Raw genomic sequence first — 14659 nt, 5'->3', positions numbered from 1 at the left:
ACAAAATGTACTCAAGGGTTATTTTGGCAATTTTATTGATAAAATAAAGATACAATCACATGATAAATGCCCTTACATTCATTCAACTAAACATAAAACAACAGCTCCCCCCCAAAGTGCAGTGGCGTCCTTACTGAAACAGATCCCTGTAGCTGAATGTGATTTAGTTAAATGGCTGCCGGGTTAGCGTACATGAAGTAGGCTTAAAAATCAAAGATATGAAAACGTAATATGCTACAATATAAATGAAAAAAAAATAAAATGACTTGAGACAAAACTGCAGGGAAGACTTTCTCCCCCCTCCCCTACAGTAATGTTAAAAATCTTTGAAAGCCTAACATGAAACAGCAAGGAAACTTTTCTCTTAAATCATACAAACAAACAAACCCCTTAACAGATGTGTCACTTCTTAAGCTTTGGGAAGATCAAAAAATATAAAGGCATTTTGCCCAATTTTCCTGAACGACAGTTTAGTAATCACTGACCTGTTTTTTTTTTGGATAAATAGAGCACACAAGGCAATTTCTGTAACTCATTAACTACGTTAAATATTCCCTTGCAGCGAGCGACGAGGACTTTGGCCCGCGGGAGGTTTCCTGCACAAATAATGCAAGACTACAGCGGGGCCTCTATGTACAGCACTGTCGTATCAGAGGAAAAGCATCCTACACTACACCGCGCACACGTCTTAATACCATCACGATAAGTACTTCTTTGTGTGTGTGGATGGTTTCACTGAGCCTGCAGAGCCTGAGTGATGTTCAGACCTGACCCCGGGGGCAGCGCCCAGCCGTCCTGCCCCTGGTGGGTCTGCAGCAGGCAGTACAGCTGCTTGAGGTGGGTCACTATGTTGTCTTTGATGTCGGGGACTGAAATCTGCAGGCGAACGCTGCCGCTGTCAAAGGATCGCGTGTTGTCGCCGGAGAACATCTCGCTTATCATGCGGGCAACCACTGGGATCACCTGCAGGGACAGGGGGAGGGACGGAGCGGGGGGCAGATCAGACAGAGGAGAGACAAAGGGGCGGGACAGAAGAGGGACGGATGAGAAGCAGCAAAAGAAAACGATCAAGACCAATGTGTACAAACAAAAGTTGGAGTGAACTGAGGCGAAAGTGTTTAAGAAAGAATACTAATAAACTAATTGCTTGTTTCTTTGAGGACATTTGATACATCTGTCACAACTAAATAAACTAAAATGAACAAATTAAAACTCAAGTAATTAAAATTGTGCTTTAGGCTGGACAATATGGCACAGAAGTCACACACTGGAGTCTTAACCCTTTAACACCAAAGCGTCTAAATGTCCATCTGGCCTTTTATTTTTGCTTATTTAACCATTAAAAAAAGGGCCAGAAAATGTGCTTTTTCCAGAATATCTGGCAGTTATTTACAATTTGCTGCATGTTAAAATAGTGCATTATAAGAAAAAAACACTATAATTGTACATGAACACCAGATTTCGCGTGTTAAACACATTTAAAATAACATTTGTTTGAGTCTTTGTCTCAATGTCCAAAAACAGGCTTCCTGCAACAGCGTGAGTGAAATGACCGTAATAACCACACGTCGGCAACTTCGTGGCAACTTCGCAGCTTTCAGAAACTGTTGGAATTTTTCCCGTCGCGTAAATACGGTGACGCAAAGAGCAAACGTGTCGTCTGTGACACGCTCGGTGTTGAAAGAAGTACTTTAAAAATCAATGGTGCGCTAATTTACTTCCTAAAAATAACCGCAAACTCTCCACCTTTACGTCAGTCGTCAGTCAGTCGTCAGTCAGTCGTCAGTCAGTCGTGTTTTGTGCGTTGATGCTGAACTTCCACCCTCCTCACCTGGACCATGATAAGTTTCCTCTCTCGGGGTCTTCCATCAGGCCACTCCTCTCCGAAACACAGGTTGATTTCAAACTGAGGGGGGTTCGGCATCTGACCCCGCTGTTGTGCTATCACACCTACACATGAGTACAAAAAAAAACCAGTGATGAGAATACAGTTCAACAACAGGCAGCACAGAGCGGCTGCTTTTTCCATTACTATGTTTAAACGTACAGTTTATACAGAGTAAAGCTGAATGATTTTAAATAAATATTTTTAGCTTTTGCGATGTGATTCACGATATCAGAGAGAATGGTCATTTTTACATTGTTATCATTTTCATTCAAAAACTGTGAAATTTGTGCAGATGTGTGAGAAACAAAGATGGTTCTCTTCAGTCTATAGAATAAGATTTGTAAAGATCAAGACAATAATTAATCTAATAATTAAATGAATGATATTCTGACACACTATGGCATTAAAAAAAATATTGCGCCCCTTGCAATTGGAAAATTGCAGTAAGCCATATTGCAATTTCCATGAAATTTTGATGAATTGTTCAGCCCAAATACAGAGATTATAAGAACGTGCAACTAAACGACTAAAAATGCGACATAAAGCGAATCATAACTGAATCTTAACTCAACAACACAGAAGAAGACATTTTTTAAAGCCTGAATATGTGACCTGTACACACACACACACACACACACACACAGTGTTTATATTATATATTAAAGGTGGGTTTATATCATATATAGTTGGAGAAAATGAAAGAAATTTCTCATCAGATTGTCTAGGTTGTGCTGAAAAAAAGGATATAAGACACTCTATATTGCACATTCTTATATATGTGTATATGTATATATGTTTAAACACAGTAATGGAGAAAAGCAGCCGAAATGTTCTGTGGTCTAAGGATGAAGTGTCCTGTACCTATTAAATTGTCCAGTGAGTATATAATCCTGTGTGAATTGTAAATATTCTACTCACTGCTGAGAAAAGACTCCAGACAGAAGAGCTTCACCCTCTTCTGTCGCTCTATAAGATTCGGCGCGGCCGGGTTTGGAGCGCAGGGGCCGGACCAGTACACCTTGCACTGGCAGAGGCGGATGGCGTAGATGTCGTGGCCGCTGACCTCCAGGATTAAACCCCTGTCCATCACATCCAGCAGGCGGTTCGTGAAGATCCTCTGCTTGTCGTTGGCGATGTGCTCCGTGGTGGGAAAGCGGAGCTGCTCCAGGTTCACCGGCCCGAACAGCTCCTCCTGGTTGACCATGGGGCCCAGGTCCCCGTAGAACAGCCTGCAGCCCTGGGGGTTACTGATGGTCATCGTGGGACACATTTCCTTTCCCCGGTACTGAAACTGCACCTCCAGGTCTGTCACTGAGTCACAGACGAGCACAAAGAAATGTTACAACAGTGTTTGATACCATTTAAAAAAAAGTCAGTTAAGGTCATCTAATGGTTTTATTTTCATTTTATTCTATTCTATTTATTTATTTAAGGGAAGGGACAATGCATATTAATAAGCATTAAACATGTGACACAAATTTGGGTATAAAAAGTGTGTTATTTGCCAAATAACATTGTTAAGTTATTGGTAAGTTATGTTTGGTGGTCTATTAAATTGGTTAAGCACTGTTCATCACTATTAATAAGAGTGCTTATTGTGACAAAATTCCCATGTCTTTTAAATGTGATGATTTAGTTTCATAAGAAGTCACTTCCAGACAGTTTACCAAAGGTCTTCTCATGTCAGGAGAGCAAATATGATGACAGAGATTCATTTAAAATATATCGTATAGAAGCTTAAATCTCTTATGAACATGAAGACTATGAGACTGGATTTACTTTGATTTTACGGCTGTAGAACTGTCAAAAAATGTTCAATGAGTGAATGATTCTGTTTCCTTTTTCCAAGACAAGTTAACTTTCCATATCTGGCAGTTATTCAACCGTTTAGGAAACGACGGTACTGAGAGGCTGACGCTGGTGAATCTTCAGTTGTTCCGCGGACGTCCTGAGGTTCTACCGTAATGACAAGTATATGGGCGCAAAGCTCTATTTCTTCATTCTGGTATCCATCCATCCATCCATCCTTTACCACTTTATCCTCTACATGAGGGTCACAGTGGGGGTGCTGTGCCAAACTCGAGGGTGAAAGGCGGGGGTCACACCCTGGACAGATCATGGCCAGTCCATAGTTTTTCAATTTTCTAGATATCACAAACGGTCTAGGGCAGATGTCTCAAACTAGCAGTGCATGTGTTATTTTTCTTGCTTTTTTTCCATTTCGTCTTTCACTGCTGTGTCCAACTGTTTATTTTTGTCTACGCTGTTTGTATTTGTGTGACTGCTGACTGCTTTCTATTTGGAGAATGAGGCAGAATGCAGGTATCCTGTTGCACTGGTAAAATCTACCCCAGTTTACTAGAGTTTTAAGAGAAAGTGCAAACTTACTCGGGAGAGAACTGATCCATGTTTCCGGCGAGGCAAACAAGGCATCGGTCAGAGGAGAGGGCTGCAGGATGGGGTCAGCTAGAGGAGCGGGGGGCATGTCCGCCATGGGTGTGGGCTGCATCTCCACATCCACTGGCTCCTCTTTAGGCCAGATTTTACCGGGCTCTTCTTTGGGCCACGCCTCGTTGGAAGAGGAACAACTTGGCGGCTGCATGGGCGAGTCCGAGCTCATCGGAGACCACATGATGAGAGGAGATGGACTGGGACCTGACTTACCGACGAGAAAATGGGTTAAAAAAAAGGTTTCGCTCATGCAAACGGCAGAAAATCTGAATATAAACATGAGGAAAGGTCGCTCACCATTGGATTGGTACGGAGGAAGGGACTCTGGTGTATCTGGAGCGTCTTCCTCACCACCGTTCTCTTCATGTGGAGTCCAAGAGCCGGCGTCTGAAGAGGCTGTCGAGTGACAGTTAATCATATTAAATTAAGAAAGACACAAAATGGGCGGATTTCTATCCAATAGTCCAGTCAGCTGTCGGTTACCTTGGTTACTGAGCGGCTGCGGGATGTCGCAGACGTCGTAGATCTTCAGAGGATTCATGGGGACCTCCTTGGTGCCGTCGTAGACGAGGTTGAATTCCCGGCTCTTGTTCAGCGCACACCGGAGCTGGGCCTTCCACTTTGCAGGATCAGGTTCGTCGACTCCCTCCTGGAATTTCCCCGTCTCCACGGCCCACGCCTGCGAGATCATTTACACAGAAGAGCACAGCTAATAAAACAACCATCCTGTGCTGACACACACACACAGGCTCATTGTCGTTGCTGAATCATGTTCGGTTTCTGCAGAGGTGGAAAGAGGACTGAAATATTCTATTTTGATAACATTTTACTCCAGGACAATAAAAGTACTGGTGTAAAAAAAAAAAAAAAAACAAGTAGTAGTTGTAGAATCCAGAATCTGCCTGGATTATTTTAGACTGGTAACATTATGTTAACACTCCAACCTGGTTCATCTGCCCAACACTAAACACACAGCTACTTATGAAACAGAGACGGAGTTCCTGTGTGACCTCGGAGTTATTGCACTTCTTCAGACTTGAAATAATCACATACATTTAAAAAAGTTCAAGCGTTCATTTGATTCCTAATCGAGATACGACTGGTAAAAATTGCTCTATATTGTTAATATGGATTAAAAAAAACTACATTTTTAAACATGAATAATGGTGATGAACTATGGAACTTCTGCAACTAAGAGAAATGTAATTATTTGACAGCTGGATGTTTGGTAAACATTTTATAGGGAAAACAAGAATCTTAAATGATATCATAAAGGTCCCAGAATGACCCATTAAATCAGTGGGAATGTGTGTTGGCGAGAACATAAAGATGACAGGATGAATGGATTTAAATATAAGAACAGAATGAGCACAATCTCACCCGTTCATATTCACATGTGTCTGTAACTGAATCAATACAAACCCAGAAAAGAGAGTTTTTATACATCATATTCATTTATTCTCGTTCTGGTGCAGTGTGTATTTTTAAGTCCTGGTCCTGAGGTTCTGATTCAGGGAAGTCACCGTTTTCCCACTCATTCCTCTCTAAACTCTAATTCTTGAGTCTTCACCTTAAATATCGTGTCCTCGTCCTCGTGCTGCGGCGTGTGCCGCGTCGCGTGTTTCCACGGGATCCGGAAGCGCATGGCGTCGCGGTTTAGCCACACCAGGCCCGGGTAGCGCCCGCTGTCCACCTGCGCCACCAACCAGGGCTTCAAGCGGACACGTCGAGGAGTGACCGACATCCTGACTGACAAAGAGAAAACACACACACAGACTTCAGAGTCAGAGACAACAACCTGAATCCTGCAGGTCTGGATTTTCCAATCGTTTAAACCATGTTTATAATTCATTCATTCATTCATTCATCTTTTACCACTTTATCCTCCACATAGGGTGAAAGACAGGGTCCCAGCCTGGACATGTCTTCAGTCCATCACAGGGACCACTCTCACATTCACACCTACAGTCAATTTAGAGTGTCCAATTTACCTAATCCCATAAATCTGCATGTTTTTGGACTGTGGGAGGAAGCCGGAGATCCCAGATTAAACACACACACACACACACACACATGTACACACACACAGGGAGAACATGCAAACTCCATGTTTATAATAATTACATCTGCCAATATCATATTTAGGGCTGCACAGCACAACAAACGTGTCGACTGTTAACAAAGAAGAGCAAGATATTTGATATAGATGAGTACGTTTCTGCAGCACTGAAGAATTTCACCATGATGCTGTTTTGTTATACATTTGAATTAAATAACAGTGGTGTCTTTGATTTGGCACTTACTGTAACTCCAATTGACATTACAATACCACATATTGCCAATAAATATGAGCATATCACAGATACTGCTTTAAATGTGATTAATGTGGATTGTTCTTTGTGTTAGCGGTAGTTAACGCTTTATTCTTTATCATTTTCTCCCTAAATGGCACAAAAAGCACAATTTAATCAAACCCTGCAGTGAAAAATAGCAAAAACGTTTGTTTTCTTCTACTTTTCCAATAAATCCATGCTGTTTGGATGGAAACAATTGTTTTAACATACGTTTTCTCTTCAATGTCTGGTCTATATTAGCAGGGGATCCAAAGCAGACAATAAAACATGATCGTGTATCACTTTGTTGGATCAGGATTCTGTTTGACCTTTTTTGTCTGTGCGGGAAAATGAGCGACCTTGGCTGGAGAGGTTTGTGCTCTCCCAGTTCTTTCTCTGGGATGTAACTGTACACATTTAAAAAGGCAGGTGAAAGATTACTGAAAGATTCTACTAAGTAAAAGTGCCACGATTCTGATAACATTTTACTCAACTGGTCTAAAAATGTAATCAGAGTAAAACTGACTTAGTTACTTGTTTAACAAGGTTGGGGTTCTTCCTCGTGTGACACACATCTCCCATTAACTTGTTTTTAATTAAAGGCAAACAAATAAAACATGTAAACACATAACGTGTCAGTCAAAATGGGTCAAAGGTCACACATGCTTTAGCTTTCTCACCTTAATTAGCGCCAGTTCACCTGTTTGTCCTCATCATTCACTGACACTGACTTTCCGGTTTGTTTTTATTTCAAATTCACGTTTGTTTTCGGGTTGTTTTTTTTACTCCGTCACGTATGTGATTTAAAACGTAGCTTAAAACGCACAGTACTTCCAAAAAACACCAAACTTCAGTAAAAGTTAAATGAAACGCGACTTTAAAAAGGTACAAGTACACAAAAAACCTGCCCAGTCACAGTAACGCGAGTAAATGTAATTGTCTACTTTCCACCGCTGTATAAATGTTTAAATATGGGTTAGTTACGTTCCACAAAACTTCAACAAAAACGTCCACAAACACCAACGTTTTCACGCCACGCAGACAGACAGACAGGCAGGCAGGCAGACAGACAGTCAGTCAGTCAGTACCTGTGGCGAACCAGGAAGTGGACGAGGTGTTTTCTTCTCGGCCTGAGAATCGACCTTCGGGAACGAAGACGCCCGCAGTCTCACCTCCGCTAATCCGCGTACCGTCTCCCTGTGAACACGGTCATCGATCACCGATAATCACACACGAGGACTCCGGTGAACATTAACAGCAGCAGCGGGACTCACTGCGGATCGAGAACAGGCGCGGATGTTTTCCACTCGGCTCGGTCCTTCCCCCTTTTTTCCCTCACCGAAACTCAGGTATGGGCGTGACGTCATGCCGGTGACACACCTTTCGTGACTGAGTGAGTGAGTGAACAGCAGCAGGAGGAGGAGGCAGCTGTTCACGAAGGCACGTGGGCAGAGCAGCCGGTTTTTTTATATTCCAGCGCACCTGAGCTTTTTACACACACACACACACACACACACACGGGCCACAGCGCAGCTCACTGGAATACACCTGTAATTACATCACAACACAATTCTCAATCAATCTGTGTAAATGTATGTGAACACACACATACTATTTATATATATATACATATATAAATATATACATACATATACATATATATGTATATGTATATATGTATATGTATGTATATATGTATGTTTATACATATATATACATGATTTAGTTAATTGTTCAAATGTTTTTATCCCACTGCGATTTTCTAGTAAACGTCTAAAGTTATAAATATCATTTAAAAATACACATTTGTATACTATGTATGTAGTACATATACATAGTATGTATTGTATACAAATGGATTTATATATATTCACACATACAGTATACATATATATGTATATGTAGAAATATATATATATATATATATATATAGATAGATAGATAGATAGATAGATATAGATATGTAGACCACCACCCAATAAGGTTTATGCAACAGCTGCCCTAAATAAATAGCATTGGTTATTATCAATATCATTTTGTTTTATGGTCTTAAGAAATTATTATTATTATCTTAAAAAATATATTTTAATGCTAAAATCTAATTACTATTGTTATCCATGAATTTTTAAATTAATTGAAATAAACAAACAAAAAATAGTAAAGCACATTAACAGCACATGTCTTGATTAAGATGTCAAATTATAGTTATTTACTTACATTCCTGAACAGAAAATGTAAGTTTTAGTGGTTGAATGTTTAGTTTGATTAATTTCTGACTTCTCAGAGAAGAAGGGCTCAAATGTGGGTATAAAAAGGAGAGTTCACTTTGTTATAAATAACAATAACATTTTAAATTTGTTTTTTTAAGTGTTTGAAAGATTTCTAAACTGCATTTCTAAAGTCACCTAATGTGTAAAATCCATGTACAACCGTTTTAATGATGATGAATATTTTTGTCCAGACGGTTTGAACCGTGTAAGGACTTTACTACACAAACACGCAGTGTTAACATGTCTGAGTCACTGAGAACAACCACAACAACAATAACAACACTGAGACTGGGGGACAAGTGGGCGATTTGTTATGCTTTAATCCACAGGTCAACGACAAACGCGGGGACACGCCCTGAAACTACTCATGGCCACAGAGCGCGCGCATCTCACGTGCGCGCGCATCTCACGTGCATCTGAGCATCGTTCCCTCAGGATTTCCTGGTTTCGATGTGCTATGCAAAATAATGCAAGATGTGGAAAATGAGTGTCGTGTTTGTGTGCTGCATTCACAATGTTTGTGTCCATGTAAAAATAATATTTGTATTAAAGTGAGACTTATTCTTCACAAGAGAAAAAGAAAAACTAGAGAGAGAGAGAGAATACAGAAATGTCAGTTTTATACAATATGTGGTACACTTTAAAAGCCTTTATTGTGACATTACCTCACAAACATTGTGTAAAACCTATAGATGAAAGGAAACATCATTCACAGAAGGCGTGGCATGTACATGAACAAGTGCATCATCACATCTGACTTATTCAGATAAAACAGCTTCTTTCTTCATTGTTTAGTGTCAAGGCTTAAACAAAAGACACCCGATCATGTACTTTACAGTGAATTCACTATCATATGAATCAGGGGTGTCAAACATACGGCCCGCGGGCCAAAACCGGCCCACCAGAGGGTCCAATACGGCCCACAGGATGAATTTTTTTTTTCAGTGTGAGATACCAGTGACTAAATATTTTGTACCTTTTCTTGATCCACTGTGAACTCTACCTTGTAATGTACATGTGTAATTATGTTGTGTTGTAATGTAACAAAGTACAAATACTTTGCTACTGTTACTCAAGTACAAAATCCACGTAACTGTACTTTACTTTGTTTATAGTTCTAGCAACTTTTTACTTTTACTCCACTACCTTTCCTGTCTTTGTTACTCGTTACTACCAAATAAAATCAGAAGAAGAAGAGGAGTTGGTATTATGGTCTGTATTTATACAGAGCTTTTCCAGTCTTGGCGAGCTGCCTAATGTTACCGTTTTCACCCATTCACACACAACATGTTTTGGACACATATAGACTAGCCAGGCCAGGAATTTAACCCACAACCTTCCAGTTGAAAGACAACTCACCCTACCACTGAGCCACCATGGCTCACTCCTAACTTCCTACGTTGTATATCAGAAAATGACCTTTGATATTTAAATACAGTAAATGTCATATACTTATTATACTATTTACTTGTACTTTTACTCAAGTATCCCTTTAAGGTACTTTATACAAGACTTTTAAACGGTAATATTGTTGAAATTGCACTTATTTTTTCTCAGGAAATTTGTGGTTTGTTCATCATTTGTTTTGCAAAAAGATACTTCATTAAATTGCCGTTTGTGGCCCCCGGATTAAAAATGAGTTTGACACCCCTGATATGAATGGTGTGCGTGCATGTGTTTGTTTGTTTATTGCTGCAATGGGATCTTAGGATCAGTAAAGTTAGATGTGAAAAGTTCTTTATTTTCTGCAGTGTCTCAAAAGAGTCAGTTAACCAAAACATGTGAAGATGATTGTGTATCTATTCTAAAACAACGTGCTGCAGTTTCCAAAATCATAGCAATAATACAGAGGATGCACTGATTATGTATACTTATGACATATGTGAACATTTATCATGATAAAGCAGCATAGACAATGTAAATGTGACTCACTGACACGCACATATATACTGTAGCTTGTAAAAAAAACGTCATGAGGTAGTTGGTGTATGTTGCATTTGAAAGCTAATGACGACATCTCTATGTTTATTGAAGGTCTTTGTTGATGCATTAATGAGCTCACACAAACCTAACATACAGTTCAGCTGGTGCCACACTGTGATCTGTGGACTGTCCTGAACCCACGTCTCCACTCGTTCAGCTCTGGCACAGTTATAGAGACAAACGTGTCCTTCAGAGTCTGTCGTAAGCTCTGAAGCTCTAATTGTAAGCTCTGATCTCTTCTTGGATCTTATTGACAATGTGTGACAGGTCCAAACTCTCTGTCAGCATCTTCAGGAGCATCTCGTCGTTCTGAATCCCCTCCATGAACTCTTCATAAGACAGTTCACCTGCAACACACATGGGACAAACACACACACACTGAGCTACAGTTTACAATCACATGACAACGGCATGTGGGGAGTTTCGGAGTCGTACCATCTCCGTTGATGTCAATCTTGTCAAACATCATGTTGGTAAAGTCTTCTGCTGATATTTCTTGATCGATTCCATTGATGGCGTGAATGGACTACACAGGACACAAAAAGAAAGAACAGTCAACAGTTGTTCTTACACTTTTCAGCCAGTAGAGGTCAGCTAAAAGCCATCTTTTACCCCGCATGTGCCTCAGTCTCATTAAAGCCTGTGGTGGGATTTGACGCTGGTCTTGTTTCTGGGCCTTGTGTCTCATTCAGAACCTATAAGTGGTCGTGGGAGGACTTTTCAGGACCGTCCCCTGGGGGATTTACCCTCATGGTTTGTCACTAAGCCCATCAGTTAAGCTGAAACGTGGCACGAGTCGAAGGAACCATCCATCCATACGTACCTTTACTATCTGAAGCAGCTCGTCGCGGTCGATGCAGCCACTTCCATCAATGTCATAGAGTTTGAAATACCAGCGGAGCTTCTGCTTCACTTCCCCCTTCAGCACCAGACTCAGGGCGGCCACATACTCCATGAAATCGATGAAACCGTCCTAAGAAAAGGACACAGTGATCACTGTCATCAACAGATACTCTTAGTACTGTCACCATAGTAGAAAGCTAACAATACATGTTGAACTTTTATAAAAAAGTAGCAATCACTGCTACAAAAACACTTTATTATACGTCTGTTTGAAACTCTACAGTATAATGACAGAGAGTAACAAAGCATGAAGAGGTGACACTTGTTTTTGTTTAGGATTGTAGGTCAGGTCAGGTGGGTGAGTATATATAGTGTCAGTGGGATAAGCCCCCTCTCTAATAGCCCGGGTTCCACTCAAACAGAAATAACACACGCTAATTTAGCCGAGCTACATTTAAACACTGAGCTGATAGTGAGGCAGATTATCCTCCGGATATAAAATATACCTTTTATTATTAACCCTTAAAACACCATGTTTTTCCATGACTGTGTTTAAACATACCATATATACAGAAGGTATAAGAATGTGTAATATAGAGTGTCTTATATCCTTTAGCAATCTGGTTAATTTCACCAACTATATAAACACACACATAACCAAAAAGTACTTAAAATCAGATTGAAGTGAAGTTCACTCGTTTTTATGAACAAAAAGAAAAGAAAAACGGTCGCAAGTTGTAACTTCTGCACAATTGTTGCTACTTTATATCACGACTAAAAATGTGATATAAAATGAATCATAACTTTGAGTCAAGAACACATAAAAAGACGAAAAAACACACATTTTTAAAAGACTGAATATGTGACCTATAAACACCCCCCCAGGATGTCCATATAAGGAGTTGTGTATTATTCCTACGGTAAATTACCATGGGTGCTAAGGGTTAATACATATACACAAAATAGCCCGTAATAGAGAAAAACAAGTCAAGCACATACAAACAAAACCTCTTTTTGACGAGAATGAGCATGATGACAATTACCTATTTCTGTAGAGCTTCATTTATTTTAGCATTTTCACTATTTATGGTGACTATGTTTATAAAACAGCCTGCAAAGAAATACGTTTCTCCTGAAATAATGAAAGTTTTCCCATTAAAGCATCACAGGAAGCGACCGCCACGTGTAAATATTCACCTGAAACAGACAATGAGACTAAGACACGTCGGTCAGACACTGAGGCAGACTGAGAGCATTCCTTACATTGTTCATGTCAAACGTTTGGTACATAGTCCGGACGTAAGCGTCCGACGACCCGGACAGATTCTTGAGGCCGAAGAACTTCTTGAACTCGTAGAAGGTGAGAAGTCCCGATGGGCACTCGGTCATGAATTTCCTGTACCACTGGTGACTCTCACAGGCCTGGAGTTCCTCCACTGAAGAGTCGTTGCAGTTTCCCATGTCTGTGTTTTCAGAATATAAATGTGAAAAAATCCCATAGACACCATAGTCAGTGTGAGCTGCATCCATGCATGGCAGACCAGTCGCAGGTTTCTGCACAATATGTGTGTGTCTGTGTGTGTGTTTGTCAGCCAATCGGCGCTCTCTCTGTGGTCCGAGTATAAAGCTTAGGAGTTATAATCCACTTTACTTGCCAGCAAATACTAATTAAAGAGACCTAAGGCCAGAAACAAAGCACAACATCCCTGTGTACCAGATGACACTGGGACCACAAAGTCATATTTGACTTTCATAATTCAGTCAGTCATCATCTACCACTTTATCCTCCACCAGAGGGTCGCGGGGGGTGCTGTGCCAATCTCAGCTACATCGGGTGAACTTTCATAATTCATATATGAATATTAATTATTCACCATTTATCCTATTTGTATGCAGGCGTGTGTAAGTAGAAGTGTTTTAATCACATGTAAATAGTACATAAGGAGGAAAACCTGTTTTAACATGAGCAGTATTTGAACTGCAAGTTTAGAATATTTTGGAAAATAGGCTTCAGTATGACAGCTTTGTAGAAAAATGGTCTTCCAGTAACCTGCTCTCTGTAGGTGTACGTGAGCTCTCAGCTTACCTTAAGGTTAGAGCGTCTTAAAGCTCCTCCATCTGCTGTCAGACTCCCCCCGTATGACTGGACCAGGACTGGACAGCAACAACAAGTCTCACTGTATCATTCAATAACAAAAAGTTTGATTTGCCTTATGAATATAAAGAAAACATATTTAACTTTCTCTATTTATTCTTTTATTGGTGTAATATCGCAAGTACAATTAATTAAAGTCCATTAATAAAGCAAATGGTTGGTTTTTTTTCTGCTGTCCGGTGACAGATGTACGGAAGGGTATTAGGGCCACATTTAAAAAAAAGAAAGACAAAATAAAATAAAACAGCATGAATTCTTTTTACTCATAATTCTGAGATTAAAGTCATAATTCTGACTTTTTGCCAAAAATTAAATTAAAGAAAGAAAATAAAACAATTTAAAACAGCATGACTTTAATATTAGAATTCATGTTGTTTTATCTTTATTTTTTTACATGTGGCCCTAAAACTCTTCCATAACTAACTAAAAAATATACATACATTTGCACTAAATGTGTGTATATGCTCAAGAATGTAATGCATATACTATGTGAACAACATATGTCGCTCTGCAATAATGAAACCATTTTCAATGACACGTCATTCTACTGACGGAAGTGAAATCCTCCTCGTGATGCAGGATCCTGAAATACAATGTAACCTGTCCGCACTCTTCTGTATTATTAACTTTGTGTCATGGTTACGCTTCCATGTAACTAATAGATCCTGTAATTGGGTGTTTACTTCATTTTACTTCAGATGCCAGTTTTACATACATGTTTAACTCATTTCACAGG

General features: G+C 39.9%; 2 protein-coding genes across 4 annotated transcripts; both read right to left on the bottom strand.

The window, feature by feature from the left end:
• Positions 1-18: 18 nt before the first annotated feature.
• irf6 (interferon regulatory factor 6) lies at positions 19-8090 on the bottom strand. 2 transcript variants are annotated; one of them, XM_058632252.1, is made up of 9 exons: positions 7947-8090; positions 7761-7869; positions 5910-6088; positions 4823-5018; positions 4637-4735; positions 4277-4543; positions 2807-3199; positions 1832-1950; positions 19-963 (listed from the first exon to the last, which is right to left on the bottom strand). In XM_058632252.1, exons 1-9 carry the CDS (start codon positions 8037-8039, stop codon positions 733-735), a joined length of 1686 nt encoding a protein of 561 aa, XP_058488235.1. In that variant the 5' UTR covers positions 8040-8090; the 3' UTR covers positions 19-732. The 2 variants fall into 2 exon arrangements, with proteins under 2 accessions (XP_058488235.1, XP_058488236.1); XM_058632253.1 differs by having other exon boundaries at positions 5910-6084; positions 7761-8017.
• A 2572-nt stretch (positions 8091-10662) lies between these two features.
• On the bottom strand, positions 10663-13934 carry si:ch211-103a14.5 (guanylyl cyclase-activating protein 1). Of its 2 annotated transcripts, XM_058632251.1 has the most exons (5): positions 13855-13934; positions 13032-13231; positions 11749-11898; positions 11361-11451; positions 10663-11272 (listed from the first exon to the last, which is right to left on the bottom strand). In XM_058632251.1, the coding sequence occupies exons 2-5, from the start codon at positions 13227-13229 to the stop codon at positions 11142-11144; spliced, it is 570 nt and encodes a 189-aa protein (XP_058488234.1). In that variant the 5' UTR covers positions 13230-13231; positions 13855-13934; the 3' UTR covers positions 10663-11141. The 2 variants fall into 2 exon arrangements, with proteins under 2 accessions (XP_058488234.1, XP_058488233.1); XM_058632250.1 differs by lacking the exon at positions 13855-13934 and having other exon boundaries at positions 13032-13338.
• Between the last annotated feature and the right edge of the window lie 725 nt (positions 13935-14659).

Source organism: Solea solea, chromosome 6, assembly GCF_958295425.1.
Source record: "Solea solea chromosome 6, fSolSol10.1, whole genome shotgun sequence".
NCBI lineage: Eukaryota > Metazoa > Chordata > Actinopteri > Pleuronectiformes > Soleidae > Solea > Solea solea.
Note: the sequence above shows the minus strand (reverse complement) of the source record. Positions and strands in the feature narration are given on the sequence as shown.

What these genes read in the sequence shown, in the direction of transcription:
- si:ch211-103a14.5 (XM_058632250.1), bottom strand. Translation starts at nt 13,298, where the DNA reads ATGGATGCAGCTCACACTGACTATGGTGTCTATGGGATTTTTTCACAT. An exon ending in AAACGTTTGACATGAACAAT is followed by an intron (nt 11,899 to 13,031) that starts GTAAGGAATGCT and finishes TCCTTTTCTTAG; the next exon opens with GACGGTTTCATCGATTTCAT. An exon ending in AGCTGCTTCAGATAGTAAAG is followed by an intron (nt 11,452 to 11,748) that starts GTACGTATGGAT and finishes TGTCCTGTGTAG; the next exon opens with TCCATTCACGCCATCAATGG.
- irf6 (XM_058632252.1), bottom strand. Translation starts at nt 8,039, where the DNA reads ATGACGTCACGCCCATACCTGAGTTTCGGTGAGGGAAAAAAGGGGGAA. An exon ending in TCCTCCGTACCAATCCAATG is followed by an intron (nt 4,544 to 4,636) that starts GTGAGCGACCTT and finishes TCGGTAAGTCAG; the next exon opens with GTCCCAGTCCATCTCCTCTC. An exon ending in ATGGATCAGTTCTCTCCCGA is followed by an intron (nt 3,200 to 4,276) that starts GTAAGTTTGCAC and finishes TCTGTGACTCAG; the next exon opens with TGACAGACCTGGAGGTGCAG.